The sequence below is a fragment of the Oryctolagus cuniculus genome, chromosome 9 (genome assembly GCF_964237555.1).
Source record: "Oryctolagus cuniculus chromosome 9, mOryCun1.1, whole genome shotgun sequence".
NCBI classification, from domain to species: Eukaryota; Metazoa; Chordata; class Mammalia; order Lagomorpha; family Leporidae; genus Oryctolagus; species Oryctolagus cuniculus.
In genome coordinates, this window is record NC_091440.1 from 41,267,822 (window position 1) to 41,280,975 (window position 13,154).

At 35.8% G+C, this 13,154-nt stretch overlaps 1 protein-coding gene across 1 annotated transcript in view; it reads left to right on the top strand.

Moving 5' to 3' along the window:
- DACH1 (dachshund family transcription factor 1) overlaps positions 1 to 13,154 on the top strand; it is a 438,545-nt gene that overhangs the window by 315,413 nt on the left and 109,978 nt on the right. Inside the window, exons 5-6 of the mRNA XM_008260046.4 lie at positions 95 to 230; positions 4,413 to 4,547. Of these exons, the coding sequence (XP_008258268.2) occupies positions 95 to 230; positions 4,413 to 4,547 (271 nt within the window). The remainder of the gene's footprint in view (positions 1 to 94; positions 231 to 4,412; positions 4,548 to 13,154) is intronic.

A 13,154-nucleotide genomic window follows, 5' to 3' on the forward strand; every position in this document is an offset into this window, starting at 1 on the left:
ATGTTCTATTTTATTAAGAAAAATGAACAACTTTAAAGTGAATGTCCAATGTGTTTCCTTCTTTTCTACTCCCTCCCCTGCCGTGGTGGTGTAGGAGCGTGTTCCTGACAGCCCTTCTCCTGCCCCCTCTCTGGAGGAGGGCCGAAGGCCTGGCAGTCACCCATCATCACATCGCAGCAGCAGCGTGTCAAGCTCCCCAGCACGAACCGAGAGCTCTTCCGACAGAATCCGTAGGTCTCATGCTTTTACTTGTCACCATTTTCAACTTTATTAGGTGCAGCTGGCTTTTCTAATCCAAATGCCCTCATTCCAAATAGATCTCAGATGTATCATGTTCTGAAGCTATGTAGCAATAGCCATCTCTCAAAATTATATTTCTCAGTTTGCAATATCATGAAGTATGATACTACATTAACAGGTTCTGATAAAACTCCCTCTCTTTGATGCTGCACATAAAGATTTGAGCTTCAAAACAGACGGTAAGGAACCTTCTAGAGTAGTATCTGAGGTAAACACCATTGTCAAACATTTAGTGTCCAAGTATAGTCTTAATGGATTATAGCTTCATTCCTATGATGCCACCTTTGTCAATTTTTTAATTCACTAGTTTTTAAAATACATCATTGTATTAATGAAATATCCACAAATAAAATAAAATAAATAAAATTCAAAACAATAGATTTTTGGAATAACATATTTAATAATTCAAATGATTAATGAATCAAAGAATTTGAAATTAGCTAAAGTTTAGGATTTGAGTCAGTATCAATCAATAATACATATTGTAATATATTTTGTTGTTTAAATTTTAAAAGCCGGAATGTATTTTATTTCCTCACATTTTCCACAATGTTTAATCTTCATCCTCATGAAAAGAAAATTAAGATTAAAGTTAAAATGTCATTCAGTTAGCAGATGATTTTTTTGGTCTGTGTAAGAAACTAAGATTTTTTTTAATAAATTGAATTTACTAAAAAAGACTAGCAAGGTGGATAACATCGATACACACTGTATTATTTCCAGGGCTTAGTTATTATTTTATGAAATCATATTTATAGTATAGGCTTCATCTCATTTCACAAAATTTATTGGAGTTATTTGAGAATGTTTTCATTACAGAAAAACATTTCTAGAAAGTGTCTTTACTGGTTATAAAGGAATATTCACATAAAGCAAATATATTATTCTGCATCTGGGAGCTATTGGAAAGGATAACTTAAATATTAGGTTGAAAATATGAAACAGAATTATAAATGAAAATGATCAATTATTCTCAGTCACATAGTTTAATATAATACTAAATGTAAACATTTGATTTGTCCTGTCTAAAATGTATTTCCTTAATTTTATGAAATGATTGTAGCTATTTATAAAATGTATGTATAACGTGATAACTGTTCCCAAACAAATAGTAACTCCAAGGTTGGCAAACATCAGCTCCCACTACTTCAAAGTGCTTTCCAAGAAAAGTATATTTCATATGTTTTTTGCTATGCTGATATTAAAATAAAAATTAATGATGAATATAGATTTCTTTAAAGATTTCTTTATTTATTATTTGAAAGGCAGAGTTACAAAGAGGCAGAGGTAGACAGAGAGAGAGAGAGGTCTTCCATATGCTGGTTCACTCCCCATGTGGACATAATGGCCAGAGCTAGGCTGATCTGACGCTAGGAGCCAGGAGCATCCTCCAGGTCTCCCATGTGGATGCAGGAGCTCAAGGACTTGGGCCATCCTCTACTGCTTTCCCAGGCCACAGCAGAGAGCTGGTCATAATTGAAGCAGCTGGGGCTCGAACTGGCACCCATATGGGATGCCAGCACTGCAGTTGGTGGCGATACCCACTGTGCCACAGTGCCAGCCCCCATAGGTTTAATTTCTAATGTTCTTATAAGTTATTATCATTGGATGGTTACCATCCTTCTAGAAGGATTTTTTTCATAGTATTGCAATGGAGAAGATTTTATATAGCTTGTTATAAATCCATATTATTTTATTAATGATTATATACTTTTTTATTCTTGATATAATAGAGGAGAAATTTTTGTATATTTGAATTACCATAACTATAAACAGTACACATATACATGTATATACACATATATACAAATATTATATAGGTACATAGTTATTTTTAATATGTCATTCAAAAACAATTGTTAGACTAACAAAATTTTCAAAAATAAAATAATTCTTGTATGTTTGTTACCCGATTCACTCACTCAATCAGCCAGTCAGTCTCAGTGAAGGAGATAGGTCTAAAAAGACCTATCAACTACTGTCACCATTATAAACAAAATACTTGACTACTCAAATGCTTAATTGGTAATTTTCATTAAACAAGGAATATTTTTACGTAACTACAAAGCAATGATCAACATCAGAAAATTAACATTATAGAATTATTACCTAAACATAGACCTTGTTCAACTTTCACAAAAAATTTCCACTAAATTTTTAAAATTATGTTCATTTTATATGAAAGGAAGAGAGAGGCCAAGAGATTTTCCATCCACTAGTTCACTCCCTAAATGCCCACAGTAGTGATGTGGTTGGCAGATACGTAAGTACTGAAGTCATCACCTACTGACTCCCAGAGTGCACATTAGCAGGAAACTGGAATTGGAAATGTAATCAGGACTTGAACCCAGACACTCCAATATGTGATGCTGGCATATCGAAAGCCCACACCTCCACTATTTTTAATAATAACATATTTTTCTTTCCTGGTCCAGGAGATAATATAGGATCCCATGTTATAATTAGTTGTATCCAACAATTTCCTCAGTTTCCCAGTTTTGTCTTTAAGCACCTTAACACTTTTAAGGGGTACTGTCCATTACCTTGGATTTTTTTTTTATATTTTTATCATGATTGGACATAGGCTATAGTTTTTTGTATCCTTCTCATGGAAAATTTTCAGGAGACAAATGAGAGTTTTGCAGTACTGATGATAATTCCATCTTTTTGTTAGGGTGGAAACTATCAATTTTTTTAACTTTTGTAGATATTTAGTAGCTTGTGCGAATCTATCTTATACTATATAGCTCTCCTATTTGTTATATTTTGTTTTAGAAGTATCCATTGGGGGCTGGCGCCGTGGCTCATTTGGTTAATCCTATGCCTGTGGTGCCGGCATCCCATATGGGTGCCGGCTTCTAGTCCCGGTTGCTACTCTTCCAGTCCATCTCTCTGCTGTGGTCCGGGAAGGCAGTGGAGGGTTGCCCAAATGCTTGGGCACCTGCACCCACATGGGAGACCAGGAAAAAGCACCTGGCTTCTGGCTTCGGATCAGCACAGCGCGCCGGCCGTGGCAGTCATTTGGGGGGGTGAACCAACGGAAGGAAGACCTTTCTCTCTATCTCTCTCTCTCTCTCTCTCTCTCTCTCTCTCTCTCTCACTGTCTAACTCTATCTGTTAAATAAAAAAATAAAAAAGAAGTATCCATTGGTCCCTGAAGCAATTATTAATCATGGTGGTAATAAGGCTGGCACTGTGGCAAACTGATAAAGCCAACGCCTGCAGTGCCGTCATTCCATGTAGCAGTCAATTCAAGTCTCAGCCGCTCTACTTCTGATCCAGATTTCTGCTATGGCCTTGGAAAGCAGAAGAAGATGGCCCAAGTCTTTGGGCCCCTTCACCCATGTGGGAGACCTGTTGAAGTTCATGGCTTTTGGATAGGCCCAGCTCTGGCCATTGTAGCCATTTGGGGAGTGAACCAGCAAATGGGAGATCTCTTTCTGCCTCTTCCTTCACCTTTCTATAACTCTGCCTCAAATAAATAAATAAATATTTAAAAAATAATGGTGGTAGCCAACTGGTAATTCCTAATATATTCTTATCATATTTAGAAACCTCTTTTCTACAGAAAAGGATACTTCATCAATTTTTGCACAAAACCAGTTTTTTATAGGGCATTCATTTAGTAAACATATAGGTTGCAAAACCATGAAAGTGATCATCATTGTTAACAATAGTGAAAGATTTATCATTATGGTAGTGACAGATTACTATTATTTATTGTTTTAAAATTATTCAATAGATAATACTTCATCAATTTTATTTTCAAGTTTGATTTCAAAACAAATTTTTATAGAAATGGTTTGATATTAATGACACTGTGTTTCATGGACTATAATCAAATATTAATATTTAATTTGTGATTAGAGTGGCATAATTTGGAAAACTATATTTGCCCTATCATTCTACTACAATATTATTTACTACCTTTTAACATCATAGTGTTAAAAATACATATTCATAAATCTTTACAGGGTTTTCTGGGATAGATTATAATTGTAAAGTTAGAACACTACATTTTATTTACTTTTGAGTCCAAGAGTTCAACAGATTTATTTGAACTTGTATGGTATGGTGTTTTTGTGTCTGTTCATTTGCTTTGTTCTTAACAGCTGTGCATCAAAATGGGTTGTCCATGAACCAGATGCTGATGGGTTTATCACCAAATGTACTACCTGGTCCAAAAGAGGGAGATTTGGCTGGCCATGACATGGGACATGATTCGAAAAGGATGCATATTGATAAAGGTAACATATGATTATATGACCCTTTTTTTCTGACTAGATTTTAATCACAGAATGAGGTATATTTCTACATCATGTAAAAGCATCTAAAAGCCTACAGTACTGAGTAAAAATTAAGCCTTGTCAGCAAAAACAAAGTATGAAAGAAGACTTCTGCTTCCTCTATGTACAGGTAGGTGAGAATTCAATTCCCGGTACATTTTAAACAGAAGAGAATTGTTTTTCTAATTGTTAATGTTTGTAACTCTGGGTCTGCTCTTTTTCTTTTGCAGTGCCTTCAGGGCCATTTTCACTTTGCTTAGAGCAATAGAAAAGCAATTTAGAAAATATTATTGTTAAGTTTTGTTTAGATTAAAAGACTCATGGTCATTGAATCATGAAGACAATGGAAGTAAATCTCATCACTTAATTTACAAGGTAGTTGTTTCCAAAGTATATTGGACAAATAACAAAGCCAAGACTGTGAGAACTGCAAAAGCTCCCTTCTTATATTTGATGGTATCAACCCAACCCATTTACATGTATATTATCTACCTCAATGAAATATTGTCTTAGTGTGCATATTAAAAATTTATACTGGTAGATATAAATATATGTTTTCAAATTATAAATTTTGAATTATGAATATGGGAACCTTCTCTTTTTAATTTAAAATTACTATTTGCAAATTGTATAGACTGAGTACTTTGCCTAATTTTTCTAAATATTGATGTTATGAACATGAATTATTTCTTTGAAAAACATACTTACCAAAGACACAATTGATTGGCTGGCAGTGTAGAAAATAAAACTGGGTAATAATTAATTAATCAAATAGAAGTACTCGAACATATTATATTAGAGACAGTTTTTCTTCCAATGAAGATTATTATAGAAAAGTAAAAATAGGTACATGAAGCATAAAAACATGTTCAATGGAACAATATTTCTACAAATTGTATTATCTGCACTATGGAATGTCAATGAGAAAATGACTATACTCTTTGGGTGATAACATGTTAAAGTCTAGGACTATTTGAGAAGTATCAGCATTCAGGTAAGTATTTTGAAATATTTTGAAATTTGATTTCAAATGTTACCACTAATTTAAATGGACTATAGGTAGTGCATCACTTGGACCAAGTGGTCTCTAAATTTCTAATGTTTCCATAAACTCTTCTTCTACAATGAAGAAAAAAAAATATCTGTTGTGTATTATATGTATTTTGGCATATATCTTTCATAATAATCAAACACCCATGCACAAGTCTATTATGAAAATCAGCAGTGATGAAACACAAAGTTTCATGGAAGAGTCAAGTTTTAAATAATAATATTTAAATAAAGAAAGAAGTGTGTGGGTTAAACAGCCCATTCTCCACCAGGGTTTAGCAAAAATAAGACTCTGCAGAAAAATATATGAATGACTTTTTTCCTGATTTTTACATGGATGCTGTTTATCTAGTTTAAGTAGAGATACACAAGAAGGAAGTTACTTTATGATACAAAATGAATATCACAAAATCAGAACTTAATTCTCTTGCATAACTCTGATGAAGAACAATTCAGGAATGAAATGAAAAGGTTCAGAGATCGTAGTTTAGAGAACAACAGTAAAGGCACATCCAATACTATAATCGGCATACTGAATCAACCTTATGCTTCAAGTTGAATTGACCTAGAATTTTCATACTATTATTTTTTCATTAGTAATTAATGTAATTATTCTATCTATTCATGATTTTGCTATTAATATGTGAAGTTGCCAGTATGACACATTACTTGTAGTAATATACTAGGTGAACCTGGGTTTTCTGTTTCTATTTTTCTTATATTCCTCCAACATCTTCGTTATAGCATTAACCTGCTATTTGGAATTTATTTCTTCATTTGTGTGCTTTCATGACTAGACTGTAAACTCACATTTGCTTTAAAAATATCAGATATTCTATGAATGTATATTGATCTGGGTTGGTATACTGGATGATCTAAGAGATAGAGAAAGAGAGTTAAAACTGTGATGATTACATCATTTAAGGATTAATAGCAAGGCAAAAAATGCAATTATCTGATCTTTAGAAAATATATCTGTATGAAACATATGAAAAGTTCATACCATGAATTACATAAAAACTTACTATATCACTGATGGTACATATTATCACATCAAGATTTTCTAAATGGTTTCACTGTCAGAATAAAAACCTAAACCACATCCTAACAGCTTACAACCATTTTTAACAAATATTTTTTAAGAGAAAACATGTTTAACATTTTCTCAAGAATATAGGACTACCATTGTTTATAAATATGGATGTGTAATCATGAAAATTTTCTTAGATTTTCATACCCTTATAGTATTTTTGTTATACAATCCTCTCCTGCATAAACTCTCCCTCTTTTACCTACTTTTCAGCATACTGAATTAATAGTAAATATTCATAGGCTTTCTAGATTGATAGTGTCTACTAAATTAAAATTTTTTTCTTTCATGACTACATTTATCATGTGTCTCATAATAACCCTCTAACTTTTTTTACTACTCATATCTGTATTAAACAAGTAACTATTTAGAAACATTTGAAGAAAAATTAATTATAAGTCCGTGTCATTTTCTGCTTGAGCTTCTTATATGTAATTTGCTGACTATGAACTAAATCATTCAAAAAGCAATAATTCTTACGAAAACATTGATACTAAAAATATATACCAATATTCATTGGTGTGCTGAGAATCATTATGGTCTGCAACCTTAATCATCATGAACTTTTAAACATTTTATGTTCTTATATTGAACAGCTATTGGCTTCTTTCTATTAGACAAAAAGATTACATCACCATCAGCTAAAGGATAAGTAACTTTAATAGCATGAAACTTCAGAGACATGAACTGCTGTGTAAATTCCCTCTTTCATTTAAAAAAATAAAATGGTCTAAAAGGGTTTTGAGTAATTAAAGCATATTCAAAACATAAATATGAAAATCCCATTAGTGTTTTAAGAAGTCAAAGATATGTGCTACTGTTTCAGTCATCCCAAGTGTAAGGAGTGATATTTTTAAGATTATAAACTTTCATTAAAATCAGGAGTCAGTCAAATTTGTATGCTGAGAAGAACTATGCTATAGCACAGTTGAAAAAGAATTTTGTTTCTTTTCATGGTGCCAATACTTCCAAGTTCTCTCGAGCTTTTTGGGTTTAAAAAATATTCACGGCCGGTGCTGCGGTTCACTAGGCTAATCCTCCGCCTTGCGGCGCCGGCACTCCGGGTTCTAGTCCCGGTCGGGGCGCCGGATTCTGTCCCGGTTGCTCCTCTTCCAGGCCAGCTTTCTGCTGTGGCCAGGGAGTGCAGTGGAGGATGGCCCAAGTCCTTGGGCCCTGCACCCCACGGGAGACCAGGAGAAGCACCTGGCTCCTGCCTTCGGATCAGCACGGTGCTCTGGCCGCAGTGCGCTGGCCGCGGCGGCCATTGGAGGGTGAACCAATGGCAAAGGAAGACCTTTCTCTCTGTCTCTCTCTCTCACTGTCCACTCTGCCTGTCCAAAAAAAAAAATACTCATTAGTCTTTGCTCTTAGTCTATATATAATGGGATAGGCAATAATAAGTGATACTTCAATTGCATAAATATACTATTTATTGATGTTATGCCTCTGTGTTTATCTTCTCTCCATTTGATCATTGATGCTAACGTATGCTATTGTTCTCACATACATAATTTGTTTTTTTCTTTTTTTAAAAGTCTATTTTATTTATTTGAAAGACAGAGCTACAGAGTGAGAAAGGGAAAGACGCAAGAGAGAGAGAGAGGAAGAGAGAGATCTTCATCTGCAAGCTCATTTCCCATTGGCCACAATGGCCGGGTTTGGGCCAGGTGAAAGACAGGGGCCAGGAGCTTGATTTGGGTATCCCAAGTATGTGCAGGAACCCAAGCACTTGGGCCATCCTTTGCTACTTTTCCAGGTACATTAACAGGGAGCTGGGTCAGAAGAGGAGCAGCTGGATCTCGAACTGGTGCCTATATGGTATGCCAGGCACTGCTTGACCCGCTATACCACAACACCAGCCCCAGGTTGCTTTTCTTTCTTTTTTTTTTTTAAATTGCTCTTTCAACAAATGTCAGACCAAGCTTCTTACCTGACTGGTCATTTAGTATTCACGTTTTTGTCATGTTAAAATTTATTTACTTTTAATTTTAATAAAAATTAAATAAATGATAGAGCTAAGTCTGTTATATGAGTTTCTTCCAATTTTGGAAAACTTAAGTCTTTATAGTTGGGACCAACCATTCTTAAAAGATTTATTTATTTATCTGAAAATCAGAGTTACACAGAGAGAGAAGGAGAGGCAGAGAGAGAGAGAGAGAGAGAGAGAGAGAGAGAGAGGTCTTCCATCCACTGGTTCATTCCCCAATTGGTCTCAACAGCCGGAGCTGCGTTGATCCGAAGCCAGGAGCAAGGAGCTTCTTCCGGGTCTCAATGCGGGTCAGGGGCCCAAAGGACTCAGGCCATCTTCTACTGCTTTCCCAGGCCATAGCAGAGAGCTGAATTGGAAGTGGAGTAGCCAGGACTCAAACCAGTGACTAAATGGAATGCCAGCACTGCAGGTGGCGGCTTTACCGCTAAGCCACAGTGCCAGCCCCAGGACCATTGAATGCCTATTCATATTAATATATTTCATATTTGGGTTAAAGATTGCAAAATATTTATTGAAAACCAGTAATGTGAGAGGAACCACACAACCACCTTTCTTCCCTTCTTTTGTGGTAATTGTATAGATTTATTTCCTTAACATATAACCTGATTTTTCTGATGCTTAGGGCTTTTCCCTTCATTTATTTATTTTTTGAAGGATTTATTTATTCACTTGATAGGCGAGTGACAAAGGGAGATACAGAAATAGTGAGAGAGACAGAGATGTGGATGGAGATGGAGATAGATTCCATCTGTTGGTTCACTCCTAATAATAGTCGTATTGACCAGGGCTGGGTCAGGCTGATGCTAGGCCCAGAACGCCATATGAATTTCCCATGTGAGTGGCAGGAGCTACGCACTTGGGCCATAATCTGCTGCTTTCTGAGGTCATTAGGTGGGATCTGCATAGCAAGAAGAACATCCAGGACTCAAGCAGCTGTTTCCACACAGGATGCAGGTAGCACAAGTGGCAACTCAAGCCATTGCACCACGATGCCAGCTCCCGGCCTTTTCTTTTATTTTTATAAGGAGTAAGAAAAATTTTTTCACTGATGACTCCTACAGGACACCAGAATTTTAGAAGCAGGATAATTTAAGGAGAAAAGAAAGTACAAGGGATTTGCTTCAAGCCATACAACATTTCCTTTGTGACGTTCTGCTTAAAGCTCAGTGTTGAAGGTTTCTAATGTTTAACATCATTTTGTAAAGGACTTTTGTTTCATACTTCTGCACTTGGAGATCCAGTTTTTTCAGCACCGTATGTTTTAGAGACTGTCTGTCGCTCCCCCTCTTCGTGGAGGAACGACACAGGACCCTGCGCTGTTCTTTCGTCTGCTCGGCCCTCCCCGGGTTTGCTGCTGGTTCTTCCCGGGTTGGCTACTATCCCTTCCACCTCCGTGGAAGGGCAGTTCCCCCTGGCCACATTCCCCACTTCCGCAGGGGAGCGGCACACCGCCGGCCGGCTCTCTCGGGGGCTGCACGGGTTCCCTTAGATGTTCCCGGTGCATGCCGTCTCTCTCCTCCTTTATAGTCCTCTTCCGCCAATCCTAACTCGGCTGAGTACGCTGCTCTCCAATCAGGAGCAAGTCCTACAGTTAATTGGTTGAACTGGAGGCAGCTGTGCGGAAGCTGTTTACTTCTCTCCCAGCGCCATATTGTGGGAGAGCAGATGCATAGAATAAGTCTTAATTCCAGTAACAGTCTAGTCCGAGCTGCTCCCCACACTGTCCTTCCTCCAGGGATTGATTTTAGCTCCTTTGTCAAAGATAAGTTGGTTGTAGATTTTCATTTTGGTAATGTGAAATGATAGAGCACTAAGGGGGGTAGTTAGCAAGTTGGTTGTATTTGAATTTTCTGTTTTCTACAATTTAATTCTTTGTTTTAAAAGATTTATTTATTTGAAAGGCAGAGTTACAGAGAGGCAGAAGTAGAGAGAGAAAGAAAGAGAGAGAGGTCTTCCATCTGTTTGTTCACTCCCCAGATGGCCGCAACAGCTGGAGCTGTGCCTATCCGAAGCCAGAAACGAGGAGCTTCCTCCGGGTCTCCCACGTGGGTGCAGAGGCCCAAGGACCTGAGGCATCTTCTACTGATTTCCCAGGCAATAGCAGAGTTGGATCGGAAGTGGAGCAGCCAGGACTGGAACTGGCGCCCATATGGGATGCCGGCACCTCAGGCAGAGGGTTTACCTGCAACGCCACAGCGCTGGCCCCTACAATTTAATTCTTAGCATGCAATCTTGTGGACCATTTTCATACAAAATCTTTTTTGAAAAACATAACTATGGCAGTGTAGGCATTTAGTCTGAAGGTTGAGACACCTGTGTCCCACATTGGAGTGCCTTGTTTCTTACCCAGCTCCTACCTGCAGCATTCTGTTTAATGCTGACCCTGCAGACAGCAATGATGGCTCAAGTAATTGAGTTCCTGCCACCCAGGTGGGAGAGCTAGGTTGTCTTAGGCTCCCTGCTTTTGCATCAGCCCGGCTTAGCTGTTGAACATTTAGGGAGAGATCTGTGACTGGGAATCTAAATCTCTCTCCCTCTTTCTCTTCAGTTCTCTCAACTGCTCTCAAAAAAAAAAAAGTTTTTTTAAATGTGTATGCAATCATTTTTTCAAGTTTATAGAAATATTTTTGAAATATATTTTGCACATTTCTCATTGTTTAAAAATTCTAACTTTATTCAAATTAGGATGGAGTCTTCACAAATGGCTTTTCTTTTTAAAATTCTATGTTGACATTATAGAAATTAATAATAAAGGGTACATACAAGTATAGCGGAACCCATTAGTAAATATATCATGTTACTTTATAGATATACATAGACCAAAAACTTTTTTCTTTGGAATTTTCAAAATTTTGATAATATTAACCACATACATGAATAGCTCCATTTTTTCAAAATCTCTAACATGCAACTTTTTATTCACGTATGTTCTTTAGATATAATTTTTCTTGTACATTTCAAAACCTCATATAGAATTTTCACCCTAAATATATCCTACTCACGTAACTGTCTCTTCAGTTTCCAATCCTTTGAAATATAGCTATTGCACTTAATGCCAGTATTTTAACTCTGTGATTCATAACATTGGACAACAAGAAATTTCTCTGGACCTCAGAGCTCTTTTTGAGTAAATAGCAGATTTCATATGCAAAACCCTAGGCAGGATGGAATTTTCTTAAGATACTAGTTTTACTATTTTGTGCATTCTCATTCCAGAAGCAGTGTTTGAGGGAATATTCTAGTGATGTCTTAGGAAAACTCTTAATAGGAGATTCCATAACAACCCTGTAATAATGGGTTGATGGTGTAAAATATGGGCTTTAATAGTTTATTTTTTTTTACCTCAGGCACATTGATGACCCTCATGTCATGGTGAACCTTCTTGTTTCTCAAACATCCCCTGTCCTTTCCAGTGATTTCTGTGTTCTTTACTTATTTGTTCTTAAGTGGTCATTTGTTCAGCTCAAACTTCTACATCAAGTCTTACGCCCTATCTTCTCATATTCTTTGTATGTCTAGCACAGGCCCAAAATTAGTAGGTACAATAAATAAGTCTTCTCAAATTTAAATGAGATAATGTATGTCTGGAGTACTGACCTATATAAATATTCAATGGAAACTATTGGAACTATCAAATTAGCCAATGAATGTGGAGCTTGATTATATAGTTGGGGAATATGCATGTTCAAACCACTGAGCACATTATCTGCTTATAATTCATTATATCATAGTTATCATGATTTATACTTGATCCCAAATGGTAAACTTGAAAACCTAATGTTATAGTGTTTTGATTACATATAACAAGATTGTAATGTGCACAATATTGTAAGGGAAAAAAATCACTGAAGTAACTAAATTAGTTATTTTTCCTATTAGTGATTGTGAGAGTAATTTCCTAGTACATTTTAAAGTATTAAAAACAGTCCTTATTTATTGAATACAATTTTATTAAACCTAAACTTATTCAATAAATGTACCGAGGAAACAAATATTTGTATTTATTTAAAGCACAGGAGATGTACTGGGGATTAGATATGAACAGGATAAAGTAGCATGAGCCCCCACATCCAATGAGATCTTCTCTGATGAGTAGGAATTCTGTCTTTGGATCATTCACAACTGCCACTTGTAAAATAAACTGCTACAGTTTTACACAGAGTAAAGCTTACATTTTCTAGGAATTTATGATGTAATCAATATGAATATAATTTGAAAATTGATCAGTTATTAATGTAGAAGTCTTTAGTTATTTCTTTAGTATGTCTTTAGTATATCTTTCTAATTTTAAGATTTAGGAACTTTTTGGAGTACTTAGAAAATTGAATATGTTAAAATTTACTGAAAATTTCATAAACTATATATAAAAGTACTACATACATTTATGGTTCTTTTATTTGTGATCAGATAAAATGATTTTTACTCATAGAAAAAGCAT